Source organism: Electrophorus electricus, chromosome 6 (assembly GCF_041902795.1).
Source record: "Electrophorus electricus isolate QZ-2024a chromosome 6, ASM4190279v1, whole genome shotgun sequence".
In the NCBI taxonomy this organism is placed as follows: domain Eukaryota; kingdom Metazoa; phylum Chordata; class Actinopteri; order Gymnotiformes; family Gymnotidae; genus Electrophorus; species Electrophorus electricus.
The window spans coordinates 29,934,033-29,950,502 of NC_137502.1; the positions used below are offsets into that span (position 1 = coordinate 29,934,033).

The following is a 16,470-nucleotide window of genomic DNA, read 5'->3' on the forward strand; positions in this document are numbered from 1 at the left end:
AAGTGAAACAGCTGCAGCCGGTTCTGCTCATAATGCCGGGCTGACAGACCGGGACCTGTGCTAAACCCTCGCAGCTGGTTGGCCGGTTAGCGGTGATTGCAGGGCATTAGCAGCTCCTGATTTGTCTGATTTTCTGCTTGTTTGACTGCAGGCTGGCAGGCCCTATTTGCATGCTGCTATTTCAGGACTTCCTGTCTCAACCCCTGAAGATTTTTGTGTCCTTTTATTCCTGCTCTTTCCTTTTTTATGCAGACCTTTTGTGAAATGCATGCAGCCTTCAAGGACAGAATCATGCGAAACTGAATTTCTCTCAGTTCAGCCAAGGAAAAAGCATGCAAAGGAATCATTCCTGTCACAGGTGGACACCAAATTCATTGTAAATCTTCTGTACAGGCATGAGGTACAGGGTCGGTGTCCTGGCGCTACAGAAGCCTCATTCACTGTTGTAGTGTGTGGGACAGAGTTATTTTCTACAATGAGCCTGCCACGAGACACACACACACATACCACACACACACTACAAATAACAGAAGCATTTGTTCCATCACAAAACTGCGATTCTCAAGCTAATCGGTCACGCATGACCTAGTTAATCATGTATGACCCCTCACCGTGTGCACATGCGTACTAAAACAGATACCGTTGGCATTTTATTTAGCTGTGTTGCGTATAACTCGGCAGAATGTACATTCTGGGTAATGCACCGTGTGGAGCAAAGTTCAAGGCACACAAAATGGAATGTGACATGCTGACCGTTTTTCAGCTTCTGTTCATATGTGCAGTTTTGTCAAAAAAGTGACACGTATGAGTTTATAGCCCAGGAACTGAGTCCTCTCGCTTGGATTTTTGTTTTTTGCTTGGTAATGACCAAAAACAGCCCTAGTCATCAAACAGCCAGTGGTACGAATGTCAAAAATGAATATTAGAGATGTCTTTTGTGTGTTTGTTTGTTTGTTTGTTGTTTTTAAAATCACAATTATGATCAGTCACAATTAACTATTTATTTATTTATCAATTTATTCAAAATTCCATGAAAAACATATGGTGCTAAAATTTTTAACAACTGATCCAGAATCATATGAAAATGTTTGCCAACAACAAATCCTTCATGCTGGGCAGTGTCTATTATGTATATATACTTAAAATTAAGCACGAGAAATCCGTGCATCCTGCATTTATTTTTTGAAGATAATTTAGTATAAAATACAGAACCAGTATTTAATTGAGCCACCGCTGTGTTCAGGTTCCTGTATTCCTGGCGATTCAGTTCAGTCAGCGGCGATTAAAGTTCTACATGGGCTGGAAGGGAACAGCCCCTGGGGCCTTGAAAAGGAGGGGATGGAAAGGAGAAGTCATTTCACTCTCGGCGTGTGAGAACATTTCGCTGTTGCAGGAGACGAAAACACGCAGCAATATTTGTTTTCTGGCTAGTTGATGCATTAGACCTTCCAGCTCCGTGACTCCCTTCTCTCGATTTGTACCCATCATAAGCAGATTTTGGAGACTTAGCGGTGAGTTGGTACAGGGGTGCGGCTAGGCTGATGCGCGGGAAAGGCCGTGATGATTAAATCTGTGAGAAGTTAATATGAGAGGCCAACACTTGGCTGGGAAGCTGCGCAACGGCCAGTCTGTGCTGCCAAATACAAACCAGATGGCATGAGGAGAGAGAGAGAGAAAGAGAACAAGAATGAAAGAGAGAGAATGAGAGAGTGAGAATGAAAGAGAGAGAATGAGAGAGTGAGAGAGAAAGCTACTGCTGTTTCACGGACAAACTGAACGTAAACAAACATCTCTGACAGATGAGTTGGTGGGGGAGGGGGCGGGGGGTCCAGGCTGTGGGTCCCGGCTGGGTTGCCAGGCGCTGCTCAGCTACTCCCCCGATGCCTTCCGTATGTTCACATGCTCCCTCAGCCGAGCATGTGGGAGGATGCAGCTCCACCTCACACACATGGCACCAGGCTGCAGCTGGGATGCTTGATGCCGTTTCTTGAATGTGACGCACACAGAAACTGTGGCTTTATAGTTATTACTATGAGCATGATTTGTGTTTCCTGAAAATACACTGCTTTATGCAAATGTATTAGTGTGACAGCTTGTGCAAAAATTACTATTTTAATGTGAAATTGGACTTACCATCTTGCAATAAATTTGCCTTTCAAATGTCAGAGAATGAACTTGATCCACACACTTATTCACTGTGAAAATCACGTTATAAAATGAGAGTAAAAGCCCATAGCCTGTATTATGCATTGTAAACAAATAATTACCTTAATAGACCATATAAATAAATAATCAGTAATGAAGGCTTAAATAATCAATAACCAGTGACTGCTTAAGAGGAGGCATAACCTCTCATTAGTGTGAACCCAGAAGCTAGTCTTTCCACAGTGGAGTGCTGCCATCTAGTGACCAAACACAGCACTTAACTCCTGACCGCATAAAGGTATTGCTTTGGTGAAGCTTACTATGCAAAATCATTAACTTTGCTGAGCAGCTTCAGACAATAATTAATCAGTAATGATTGTTTGAAGTGGATCTTGTGGGCACGTGACATATATGTTTCTTTTTGCAATTACATTATCTGAATTTTGCAGATGCTCTGATCCAGAGTGAAATGTATATTTAGTAGTATGACAGCATGTGTGTGCCCTGGGAATAGAACCCTCAACCTTGGTGTTACGTGTGCCTTGCTCTGCCTGCTTTTGACAACATTCTCTTTTCATTTGTGAATACTCACATTCACTTTGTGCTCTTTTTGTGCGGGCAGATAAAAAGCCATACGCCTGCGACCACTGTGACTTCAGCGCCTCGGAGCTGTCTGCCATTGCGGCCCACGTACATGTTCAGCACACTGCTGTCAGCGTGTGGGACCAGAGGCCTGAGGCCTTAGCTGACACGCCCAGCCAAAGCCACGCCCCTTCCACCAGCCATTCTGGCTTCCCCCGCCTGAGGAATGCCCTGCTCCAGCAGACCCGCTGGCCGAGCTTCTCCCCCACCCATCCGGAGAGCCCCGCCGAAGGGAAGAGCAAAGGGCACAGAGGGGCTGTCGCAGACAGATTGGACGCTGGCCTGCTGAACCTGTCCGTGGAGGTGGACGGCCCGAAAGAAGCCGCTCCGGCATCGGGTCAGAACGGGCTGGTGCGACACCAGTGCCCGTACTGTGCCCACGCCACTCTGTACCCCGAGGTGCTGTGGATCCACCAGAGGGTGGCGCACCGAGTGGACAGCGCCGCGCTGGCCCCCAAGTGGGCCCCCAGGAACAGCCTCGGCAGGCCCAAGTCGGCCCTCGACTTCAAGAGGCGCACGGGACCGCCGCCGTTCCTGGAGGGTAAGGACTGTCCGTCACTTCCCCAGGCGCGCGCTTTCCGCACCAGCTCCCCCGGGCCGAGCCGCACGGGGCCGCACAGGGACGACCCGCAGAGGGACAGCTTGGAGCTCGCGCAAGGCAAGTGCCAGCACGACGGCCCACCAGCGCGACCTGCCAAACACAAGGCCGGCAGGTCCCGGGTGGATGAGGTCCGGGTGCCCAGAAGCGATGCGGAGGCCCGCCGGAGGGTCGCCACGGGGGCGAGCGCAGTGGGACCAGCCGCGAGTCCCCAGAAGACTGGAAGCCCAAAGACAGGCAGCAGAACAGGGGAGAGTAGTCTCTTCCCCCATGAGGGACTTCGCTCCATGCTCTCCAGCAAGCACAACGCCTCGGGCCACAGAAGCCCAGCCCACCAGGCTCCGCAGGCTCCCAATAGAGCCCAACCCCGAGCCCAGGACACGCAGGCCTCAGTTGGGTATGACCCCTGGAGTAGGCTGGGCCTTGCTAAACCGTCCTCCCACTCCCAACCCAAGAGGCAGCAGGCGGCGGATGGTGCAGAAGCTCTGACAGACATATTCAGCTTCTTAAAGAAGTGCAGCCCTCATGACCTGGCCACTCTCTACCAGCATTGGGGCTTCAGTAACATCATGATGGAGCAGACAGGTAAGAGCTTGTACAGGATGTGGAGGGTTAATTCATGGGGGTTAATTATGTTTGGCAAAATAAGAGTCTTACTTACTACTTAACCTCAAGAGCTTGTATGATTATGTCAGACCTGATAACTGGTAATGCTGACTGGATTGTAAGTGTATATAATAGATAATGAATGCATTGCACCAAAGACTGAATCACAAATACATTTCATGTACTGTAATTAATTGTGTTGCTGATGAATAACAGGTGTCCCAGTGTTGTTTGACTTGTTTTTGCATAGTGAAACTGGTTTTGCAACACATTTCCTACAGCTCAAGCCCACAGAAATGAGCCAGATCTACATTACACCTATTTCTCCTGAAGAGAACGTCTAGGATTTCTTCAGTCGGTGCATTTTTAAAAATGCGATGATTTATGGATTTTGGCCCAACTTGAAATAATATAATATATTGAATATAAGGGATGTTTGTTGGCCTAATGTTTTAGAGGTGTTTATTTTAGTATTTGTGCACAGATTAATATTTACAGCAATTTTGCGGCTAATTAATATAGAATGGATTTTAGATTTTTAGACAAGTGAAGAATGCAATTTTGAAGGAATGTTTCTCAGTTATTCCAAATGTTAGGGGAAAAAACAAAGCATATTTTTCCCAGTTAAAATTAAAAAGTGATGTAGGTTGAAGGACCACCCATCCCAACAACAAATACACCAACACACATACATCGTACAGCTATGCGAACACACGCAGACACGCCCACACACGCATACGAAAGGTTAATGGAACTACTGAGTAATGTCTTCATCTCCATGCAAACTCTTAAAGTGTGCAAAACACTTAAGACGGCTATTGCTGAGAGGCATTTGCAGCTTTAAACAACAGGCTTCCAAGGCCATGGCAGTCAATCTCCATGGGTCCCGAGCGCCTCAGCACCGCAAATATGCAAAGTAACACAGAGAATGGGAGAAAAAAAAAAACAGAGCGAAAGAGCAAGAGGAGTCAAATTAAGCCACCAGCTGCTTTGAATTACTGAATCTCTGTTTCTTTTTGCCAACCAACCACCCCCTTTCCCCCCGGTTCAAAGACAATTTGCCAGGCTGGTGCTGGCTGCCGCCGCCATAGAGCTGAACTGTGGGGAGGCCGAGGAGGCCTTTGTCAGGTGTCCTGCTGGATATCGTCAGGTGTCCTGCTGGATATCGTCAGGTCCCCCTTTAGCCCTTTAAGTCACATACTATCCAGTGACCTTTCCAGCTCCGGGCCTTCCTTTTGTCTGCACTGTGCGCTGCTCTCCCTGTTAGCACAGCTCATGCATGCTAATAGCGCAGAGACTTGCGCTCACGATGAGGCACCCAGACCTCCGCTCTGCCGCCAACAGTCTCAGTCATGGCTCATCGCCACAGCAGCACGGGGCCGCCGGGGTCGGAGCAGGTAGGAGCATAGGCGCAGGTGAAGGACAGGAGCCGGGTTTTTTTTGGGGGGGGGGGAGCGTTTCGGCTGGCGTGACGGCACTCTCTTTTGCGGGCCCTGAGGGGAAGCGGAAAAGGCTCCCCACTTCTGTTCACGTTAGCTCGGTGGGCCCTTATCCTGCCGCACGGGTGTCCTAGCCAATCGCCCGAGCGGCCGACGCTTGACAGAGCCAGAGCGACAGGCGGGAAAAGAGCATCCAGCTGCTCGACTGGAGGAGGAGAGAGAGGGAGCGAGAGAGCAGGAGGCAGGGCAGGGAGAGGGAGAGAAACGCACACCTGACATGTGACATAGTAGCGTAGATGAGGGCACATCACAGGGCGAGGTTTTTAATTCGCGGTAATTTATGCGGCCGTGTGGGGCTGTGTACACGTCAGCCTGTCAGAACTGTTCGCACGATACAGCCAGACAGCTCCTCATCCAGGCCCTGAAGGTAGCTCACATAATGACACATTAGACATACTAATGATGTTTGCTTCTCTCTCTCTCGCTCTCTCCCTCTCCTTCTTTCTCCTCTCTCTCTTTTTTGCTATCTCTCGTGTATTTTTTTTTACATGTTTTCCCTCTCCAACTTAGTTTCTCTTTCTCTTTGTTTATTTGTTTTGTGTGTGTGTGTGTGTGTGTGTGTGTGTGGTAGGGATGGTGAGCTCAGGGCAACATCAGGGGGAGCATGTCTGTCCAGTGTGCGGGAAGAGCTTCAGCCAGCCCAGCCATTACCGCACACACATGAGATCCCACACAGGTAAAAGCGCGCACACACACACACACACACACAGCACATGTGTGAGATTAAAACAACTAAAAACACAGCCAACATCGTAAACATGCACTTAAGACTAACAAACTTTTATTTCTGGCTAAATTGCAAAGTTCAAGCCACTAAATTCAAAGCACTCGCACCTCCCTCTCCCTCTCTGTGTGTGTGGGTGTGTGTGTGTGTATGTATGCATTTGTGAACGATCCCTCTGTCCTTGGATGAGACAGTCTGTTCCTTTTTTTTCTCCTCCACAAACATATTTGTGTGTGACCTGTGAAAAAATTGTATACATTATTAATCAGATGTCACTTATGGAGATGTTTTTGCGCATGCTAATGAGCTCAGCAGTCACTAGTCCAACATGATGTCCGTCAAATGCTCACTGAGCGTATGTCACAGTACGTCCCAGTCAAACCGCCAAGAACATTCTTTAGTGGACACTTGTATTTTCAAACCAGCTTGCCTTAAAATCCTCACAGACTTATACACAACGCAAGTGTAAAAGACTTATGTGCCATCTGTTGTTAGCAGCTCTTTCTGTTAAAAATCAGTTTAAACCACACAGAAAAGTCACTGTTGTGCTCTGACTCTACTTCACTCACAGAGAAGTATTCATTTGCATAAACATACAATTGTCTAAACCGTTACAAGAATAATCAACAAGCTCATGTTGCAATCGCGTGTCTTTAGAATGCGCTAAAGTAGCTTTAATTAAAAATAACGAGGTCGAGTTCAATCAGTAACTTTCCAAATGAACAAGCTTTTCTTCACCGCATTAGACAGGAAGGCAGCACAAGAAATACACAAGTTCCTCAGAAGAACGTGAGAAGGTCGCTGGTGCTAGCCGGCGTGATACCCGGTGACAGAGGCCAAATGCTACATTATACCGAAGGAGGCTTCTCTCCACACATGGAGCGCTAATCAACGCCAGCAGTGATCGCTTGCTTCAGCGTGAGATTCCAAATGAAATGGGGCAGCGGCCCCAGGCCTCCATTAGCATACGCGCTAACTCTGTATGTCAGCCTAAATTGGTAGTTCCAGCTCACTGTCTGCTGCCACTGCGCTAACTGGTGATGCTAATCTGAGGCTAATGCTGGATGAGCGACTGAGGCTTTCCTTCCATCTCACCACTCTTAAAGGGGCTAGATGTCGTAGTTCTGTTTATAAATGATCAGCATGTTCCTAAATTAATGTCATAAACTAGTTAAAAATGTAAAGGGTACCAAATGGAATATGCCAGTTACTTCTGAAGGTGATCTAAGATAACTGCCAGCTCTTGAACAATTGTGTGTTTATGGACATAACCTTGTTTCTGTGAATGAAAGGCTGCCAAACGGAGCTGAAATATTGACCATGTGCATATATTTCTGAAGTAGATTCCACCCAAATCTATGATCCAGTGTGTCATATCAAATTATAAATACATTGTGCAGCACACAGTTTGCATTATTAATCCCACATGTTACATGTGGGGTGTTACATATGAAGTGATGGCAGTCTAGGACCTCTTTTTTGTCATTCAAAGAAAAAGTAAATAATCCCACATTATGTTTCATTCATTAAAGGCTGCCAGAAAGATAGCCCAAAGGAGTGAAATACCATATACCAAAATGTCACACAGGATAACCCATGACTGCCAGCTCAGGTTGTGTAAGGATGCACTACGTGGTCAGTTACAACTTTCAGGGACTTTTATTGAAAAGCATAATAAATCATCTTTGCTGCTCAGACTGAATAAGCTGCTTAAGAAATGTCAGCAAGTACAGAGCCCTCGAGCAAGGCTCGTGAGGTTGCCACACTCCTGGGAGAATGAACAAGAAAGCCGCATGATTCTAGACTTCGCTCATGACCTTAACCACCTCCTGGGACAATCTTGTCCATGTACACTCTTTATATGACAAACAGCTGGTCCGTCAAATGAAAATTATTAATACAGACCACATAAAGCTTTAGTGTCTGCATTGGGCAAAAAAAAACCCCAGAGTCTTTGATCCTACTCTGAAACAAAAGGGCGTGTAACGAAGTCCAGTTCAATGAGCTGACCAAAATCACAAGCAGAGAGAGTTTCTGGCATAACGGCTGGGTTTGTGCACACACAACATCTAGGGCATTAGGTTTAAAATGGTAACAGTCAGCATGCACAGATAAAGTATGAGGCTCCTAAACATATTTTGCTGAAGCTGTAGTAAGCAAGAAGGCAGCTTTCAGTGATAGCTATTTGTGGTCCATCCATATTGTAGGTACGAAGGGAGCTAGAATTATGTCAAGATGCCACATCTTCATATATGGACTTTTTCTCTGCTACAGTCTCTGAGCTACTTTTAGGACTTGGGTAGCCAGGGGATGTACCCCACAGACTCACTAACCACTTTCACATGAGGGCAGATTACTTGGTAGAGGGTGTTTCATATTAATCATAAAGTGGGGCATATTTCTTCTAAGTGACTAGTCCTGAATATGCACCATGCCTGAACGGGGACACAAGAGTGAGTCTCCTGCCTTAAAAAGCAGGTCTGTCTTTGCTGAAGTTTGATGTAGATCTCATACCCAGAGGTTCTGCATCTCCAGAACCCTTGGCCTGTCCCTAGGAAAGATACGGCCAATGTACTAGCTCCTAGTGGAGCAAATTACCTGAGAGCAGACCACCTTGGAGGCTGTTGCACCAAGGTCAAAAAGGGTTTCCAAGTGGTGCATGGAAAAGCATTTGACTATTCATCAGGAGATCATGAGTTTGATGGTGCTACAGCCATCTGTGGTGGGGAGCCTGAGAGAGCAAAATTGGCTTTGCTGTCAGGGAGGGAGATGTGACATAATCTCTCTCTCCCCTGTCAGTCACAGCGACACTGTGACATGGGTGTCTGTGAGCTGATGCATCAGAAGGGTGCAGATAGTGTGATCCTCTGAGTGTGTTGATCTCCACTATGAGGTTGTTTGGGCTGCATCTTGAAAGGATGTAGTGAGTGGTGATTGGAGGATGCATGAGGCAGTCCTTGCCATCCCTGGTTGGCAGCTGTTGTGTGACAGAGGAAAATTAGCTGGCTATGACTAAAATTGGGGAAGAATCAGGGAGAAATAATAAACTGAATAATAATAATACTTGAGAGTAGCACTTTTCAAGAACCCAAAAACACTTACATTCACAGATATACAATACAAGAGGCATCAGGAAACACAACAGACATAGTAATACCAGGATAAGGTTATTGAAATAGACATGGAGATAGCACAGTGGAAAGTCAGGGATACAGTAACCTTGAGAAAGGTCATAGGCTAGGGAACAAAGGTAGGTTTTAAGGATGGATTTATATATTGAGAGGGAAGTAGATTGATGAACATACAAGGGGAGATAATGCTGGAAAATGCTTGGTCAGCGAAGGTGTAAAGGTTAGATGTAGGAACAGTGAGGAGCCCAGCATAAGAAGACCTGAGAGAACAACTGTGCTTATAGTGAAGAAGTTTGTACAGAATGTGGCCTGGGAAGGTGTTCTCCAAGTTATGAGACTGTTCTCCAAGTTATGAGGCCTAGTTTTTATTCCTGTAATCCACAGTGATGTTTTAGCGATTACAGCCTCTATTTGAGCAAGAGTATATGTACCAGTTTACAAGTACCTCAGAATTTGGAGGCCCTTTTGTGGGTTCAAAGCAGCATTGACACACCTTGTGAAGGAGCACAGACCCAGACAGGCCAAATATACCTATTCAAAAAGCTCTGTCATGAAGGCAAACATCGGGAATTTCTTATGGTTCATGTGGATAGGAATATGGAAGTGAAACATGTGCAAGTCTGAACCTCTGTAAAGTCCATGTTTGTGAACCAGTCTCCATTTGACAAAGATTGAAATATTGGCTTGATGGAGAACATCTTAATCTAACTGAATGGAGTTAACAATTCAGCAGTCATGTGCAAGATAGGGTCATAGTCCCCATCCTTTTTTAGAACTAGAAAGTAACTTGAATAGATTCCAGTTTGGGGTTTCTGTTTGAGCTCTTCAAGCTGCCCTATCTCTCTGAGTGCTCACTGTCTTAGGAGCAAGGTTATTTCCTGCTATAGTGTCTGTTACTTCTCTGTGTCTGACATATGAAAAACTAGAACAGCCTTGAACATCTTGAACGTGGGCGGATGGCTCTTCAAATGTAGCAGGCAACCAAAACTCACTGTGGACAGAATCTGCAGAACGGCAGAACACCTCTTACATGTCTCGATCTGACTTTGAGAGAAGCCTTGTGAGTGGGTCTTAAGACAGACAGAAAAATGGGATTGGCTTTGTTGCTGGAGCTTCCCAGTGTCTTTGGCTACATTTAGAGCAAGGCCTTCCAGAACAACCAGACACTGACGTGCAGGACTGAAACTCTGTCATCAGTGTTTCTGGTGTGCCAGGTGCATGATGGCTTGCAAGTCTTTACAAAATAAACATAGCAGTGGTATTCGAGAGGCATACCACTAATATGTTGGCCTGCTAATACACAAAAGACCTTCTTAAGCCATGGATGTTGCATTGCAGTTTGTAGGGCATGAAAGGTCTTGGCCAACTAGGGCTATTGGGAGAAGAACCAAAGCCATGATAGAATCATCCAGTGAGCTTCCTTTGATGTGACTGCTTCTAATTTCTCACCTGCAGAGAGAACTCTTGGTGTTCTGTAGGAACACTGCGCCAACATCTAAACTGGTCCCCAAGAAAGGAGGAGTAGAGGACGTCAAATTGTCAATTCTATTCAGGTTGCTAAAAGCCATCCTTGTCCTCGTGGACATTATAGGGGTCTAGATGAGCTTGCCTGCTCCTCTGACAATGGCTCTTGTTTAACAGGTGGCATACTTCCAGAGCGCTTGACAAGTTGTTTCATCATCCTTCACCTTCACTAGAGAACCCATTGTGACATCGTGACTCTCGTGCTTTCTTTCCTTGCCACACGTCTTGTCTGGAGAGGAGGACTTGGCAGGGCATGAGGCTTTATTGTCAGTATAATCAACAAGGGCCACCTGGGTGGCTGGTGGGATGGCTGAAGCTTCTTAATCGGACAGATGCATTGTCTCCCTCTTCTTTGCTCCCCTTGCACAGTAGTGCACGTGTAAAGAAGGGAAGGCAATGTGGGCAATGTGGGGTCTGCTCTAGCTGCCAGATCATAGTCTCCTCCTAGGCATGTAACACAAGGGAATTATGTAGGTGCCCTCTACCAGGGAATTGGGACTGCAATATTACCACAGAAATCATAGTAAGCTGTTCGGGAGCAATGCTTAACTCTGTGTAGGGTAATGCAAACTACTGTAAACTTTATTAGTGGTTTGAACAAGCCCACTAGTTTAGTTGGACACCAGGAGGCTTAATCTGTTGCTGGAAAACACCAATTAGTGTCACTGGCACCAAGCTATGGTAGCAGTGTAATGGCACCAGACTGTGGTAGCAGGAATTCCAGATGTGGTACCAGACATGGCATATAGGCTTAATTATTTAATTGTTCATCAATTGTTATTCATATTTCTTTACGTATTTATTTTATTATCATTGTTTTTCACTTACCTCACAGGGAGTGGTTTCATGGCTGAGAAATACAGTACAGCATACAGGCTGGAATTGTTGGAGTGAACGAACAGAAACAAAATTATGTCCATGTGTTCTGCTCATAAGTGATTGGCTCACTCTACAAACTTAGAGCAGGGAGTGGGAAATACCACCCTGCAGCCTTGCTTCTTGGATGCTAACCCATTTAGTTAGGCTAGCTATTAGCTGCGTACACAGGTGAAAGAAAGTGCCTTTAAAAGCTTTTTAACTAGAAAATGATGTGGGAAATTGGTAGTAAATTTGTCTACCAGCTTTGTGACCAAAGCCATAGACACCACAGTTCCAGTGAAGAAGACTCTTGAAGTTGACCCAAGTGACATTAGGGATTTTTTTTTTTTAAAAAGGACAATTGATCATTGTTTTGCTATAGTCTAATTCAGATTCTTCACATATGTTTGGGTTAATACTTAAGCCCTTTGGGCTAGCCATCTGGCAGCCTTTCTTGAATGAAACATCTGGAAGCCTGAGAGCAATTATTTGTTTAATTATATAAGTAAAACTTTAATTGGTCTGTATATTTTGTTGTTTATTCTGAAATTAGTAAAATGATGTGGAACAGTGGCTTGAGACATTTCTTTAATGTATAATTGCACTTGCAATACTTATGTAATAGTATCAAGAAAAATAATTTCAACTTAAGTTTTATTTATTTATTTATTCATTTAGTACTTTATTTGTGTTCTTAACTGGGCCCCTTATTCCTGCAGTGTTATTAGAGTCCAATGGACTCAAAGGAACTGAAGTCCAACCTCTGCAGAAGCCCCCCAACAAGTATGTTGCATTTTTCGTTTGGTTGTTTGGGGTGTGTGTGTGTGTGTGTGTGTGTGTGTGTGTGTGTGTGTGAGGGTAGGTGGGAGTGTTTGTGAATAGGTCTCATTCATTTGTATTGTTACCCCTTTTCTACATTCTCCACTGTGCCATGTGCTGTGATGTCACTTGAGCCATTACCCACGACACTATGACCATCACTGGCACAGAACCTTCTAAAAATAAACAGCTTCCATTGTATGTGCCAGGCGTTCCCTGAAAACTGGAAGGACAAATGGATTGCATCTGCCTTAACAATCAAAGATCTGCCCCACTGCAGTGAGGGTGCCTTACTTAATGAATTACTCCCTTTGCATGTGTTGCATACGACGAATGGTGAAATCAGGGAGAGAGGAAAGGTCAAATTAAATATGTATCCTAGCCTCTGTGCAATGTACTGACAATAACCTTTAATGTAATTAAGTGGGTTGTGTTTTGGACGGGATCTCACTTTATTTTCCCCTGGGGAGCTGGGGCGACTGCCCCAGGAGGAGTGCTCAGACCTTATCATCCTGCTACCGAGACTCAGATAGTCTTGATTAATAGTGTCTGTCTCATTTTTTCATGAGACGTGATTTATGATAATGCTCCCTTTTTCAGCCTCTCGGAATGACAATTATTTCCTAGTGGATAATTCATTCATTTTTCAAAAATAATAATATGGAGCAATTGAATGGCAGACCCATTTGTTCTGCGCTGGAGTGGGGGGATATTTTTATGCAATTGCGCAAGGACAACGCTGTGCATCAGTCTAATTAAACAGAGAAAGTGGAACCCGGACAATTAGACTTGTGCCGAGCCTTCGAAAGAGACGGGTGGAGGGGAGAGCAAGGTGTGTGTGTGCTTGTCAAGTTCACCTCTCTTCTGCAAACTTCATGTGCCCAGACTTTCGACATCCGCCGTTGGTATGACGTTTTATGGCTCAGGGGAAGCCAGGCAGTGATACTTGTGTCTGTGGGTTTGTGTGTTTCTACGAGCAGCTGACAGAAACAGAAAACAAAAGGCTGAAGTCCCCTCAGGGGGAACAGTCAACCGTCTCCATATGGCATGTCATCAGCCCATCAATCATGCTCACGGCCCCTCCCCTCCACACTCCCAACCTGCCTCTGTTTTCTCTCTTTTTTTAAAAAAGAGGAAAGAGGAAAGGTATCACTTTGACAACCTGCTCACCAGCCACCGTCTCTCTTCTACTCGCTGTGCCTCGTCCCGTTGCTGACCTCGGCCTGCCCTTGTGTGTGTTTGTTCCAGGTGAGAGACCATTCCGGTGTCAGTACTGTTCCTACAGCGCCACCCAGAAAGGCAACCTGAAGACCCATGTCCAGACAGTGCACCGGCTCACCTTTGACAGCGCCCAGTACCCTGACAGGAATCTCCGGCATGCCCCCTCAGATGACCCCTCACTCCCTTCCAGCCCTGGAACATCGCACACAGCCCCCACCTCCTGAAGAGGGTCAGGAGAATGAGGAGACTTCTGTTACGTGGTTTTAGGAGCGCATATCCATCGAACGCTCTGTCATCTCTTCATGTGGAAGGTGTTTAAGTTTAAAGAATTAACCAAGGAGAGCAGGTTTTCCTAACGTATAACATTTAACTGTACATAACATTGGTTTGTTCAATAGCTCTTAGTTTGTTTCTGTGTTTCAGTCTTGTTTGGAATCTGATGTCAGATTTTCACCTGAGGAATACAAACCTAGCCACTTTTACAGATAAAACAGCAATGACATGTTTACAACATGTCCCCTTTTCTCTTAACCTGAAGCCATTTCATACTTGAGATTAAAAAGACTCATAGAAAGTGCTGTCATTAAGAAATGTCCTAAACCCAGGGACAAGTACATCGGTGGATCTTATACTTGAAATGCTGCTTGCAAATGCCCAGGATGACATGTTATAAATTGAACTGGTAGCCTTAGATATTGTGTGTGTGTGTGTGTGTGTGTGTGTGTGTGTGTGTGTGTGTGTGTGTGTGTGTGTGTGTGTGTGTGTGTGCGCGTGCGTGTGTTCCATGTTCTACTCCTCAGGACTTCAGTTAGATACAGTTCCAAAGTCTGCATTTTTTCCACTAGCCTGGGAGTGAACAGGCAAATAATTTGGTTTGGCATAGACTTGGCATTAAATTCAAAATTTGTCACAACATTGTGTATCATGATTTCAGGGAGTACACAGTGTATACAATCTAAGTACATAAAAATAGTAGGTGAAGGTTTCTTAGTCCATTTAGGGTATTGCCCTGTTTTTCAGAACGGTTGGTTTTCCAGAGACTATTTAAAAGTAGTTTTAAACTTAACGGGACTGGTCCAATACGTTTATTTGTTTCTGAAATGAAAGCTATTAGGTAGATATCTAAGGAACATAAGGAAGAGGTAGATATGTCAAATGTTGTGGTGTGAAATGACCATATGAACAAAATCTGCATCATGCTGCGTTGTCAGTTCTGACTTTGATTTAGCATAGCTGCTTTATTGTTTTTCCCTTGAATTTAGGCAGTTTCCAATTATTGTATCCAAAAAGAGGAAAAAGAAAACACAGTATCAACAGCAACAGGACTCTCCTCTGTCTAAGCTTATGGCAAAATAAAGCCATGGTGGGATTTTTCTCAATATTGCTGGAGGATATTGAATATAAATGTACAGAACTGGGATTTCTCCGTCAATAATCACATTTAAGTTATTGCATTACAGAGACTAGCTTAATAGCTCAGACCAGATCTATAGTTGGAGAGGTAGTGTGTTTTATAATGACTCTAAAAAGCTTTAGAATGCCATATTTTTAGAGGTTAAAGGTTAAAGAAATTCATGGCCATATATTTCTATGAAGGTTGAATAATATAATTAGGCATTTGCATATTTAGTTATACACGTTTGTGTAAGTTTAAACACATCCTTATATTTACAGTAGTCAGTAATGAACATTTATCTTAATATTAAAATCTCCTGATTTCAGTGAATATGCTGAATACTAGAGTTAGAAATAGTTATCGGTCCCACAGTATATAAGTGGTCCTTAAGGTAATGTTTTATGTACACCCATAATGTGAATCTTGGGTACACTACTGCACGGCAGGGGTCTGTGATTAACATGAATTCCCCCATACACATCCTCTGCACACCTGCCCAAAGTTATAATGACAGTGTCTAGGCACAGTCTATTGTAGAGTGGGACACAGTAATCGCAAAGACATCCCCAAATTGAGCATCAAAAACGTCCCTCCCCGTTGGTTGTATGATGAACTAAGACCGATGAGTACTAGAATGCAAGAGTCTAAAGAAGGAAATAGCACCAGTTGAAAGATTGACTAAAAAATGTATTTTTAGTTTTTTTTTCTCTCTTTTATGTAACATTAATTTTGTGCTTTTGAGTAGCTGTAGGTGAATGTATGGACATGTTGTGGTATGAGGGTTTTTTCCTGGATTTATTATAACTCAGTGAAGTACACAAAAGTGTCAGTTATCATCCTTGGATCACTTCTGTTTCGAATAAACTGTCCACTGTTTAAGTTTTAAATCTCCCAAAATAAAGTTTACCTCTGATATTTCATCTGCATGGTTTTTACTATACTATACTATAATTTGTACTAAGAGCCTGGACTATTACTAGTCAGTCTACATGCATCAAGCACCACCAATGCATGTTTGCTACAAAACCTTGCAAGAAAGATCAAACTGTACTCCTGGAAACATGCAACTGCTTATTATGACACTATACATTCGACTCCTCCATCCTTGACCATTTTATGTCACACGTGTTCAATTATATTAGCAATGAAGGCCTTCGCAGTGGGACTGCACTGAATATTGATCTGCTCCACTTGTGCATGCATAGCTTCTGCTACATCTGTGTGCTGTGACAAATAGGTTAGGATTACACTGCTTCTCCCGGTGCACTAGATATCCTAGTTCTAGTTAAGGGGCCTCCAAGGGGTAT

The 16,470-nt window shown here is 44.5% G+C and overlaps 1 protein-coding gene across 6 annotated transcripts in view; it reads left to right on the forward strand.

Moving 5' to 3' along the window:
- The window catches only part of znf516 (zinc finger protein 516), a 37,569-nt gene extending 21,491 nt beyond the window's left edge, over window positions 1–16,078 (forward strand). For 5 of the 6 annotated variants that reach the window (XM_035525352.2, XM_027019567.3, XM_081716357.1 and 2 more), the window contains 3 exons: window positions 2,768–3,970; window positions 6,062–6,166; window positions 13,795–16,078. In XM_035525352.2, the coding sequence (XP_035381245.1) occupies window positions 2,768–3,970; window positions 6,062–6,166; window positions 13,795–13,991 (1,505 nt within the window). In that variant the 3' untranslated portion in view covers window positions 13,992–16,078. Of the gene's footprint in view, window positions 1–2,767; window positions 3,971–6,061; window positions 6,167–12,446; window positions 12,511–13,794 lie in introns of all 6 variants that reach the window. The other variant, XM_035525353.2, reaches the window with a different exon arrangement.
- The last annotated feature ends 392 nt before the right edge of the window (window positions 16,079–16,470 follow it).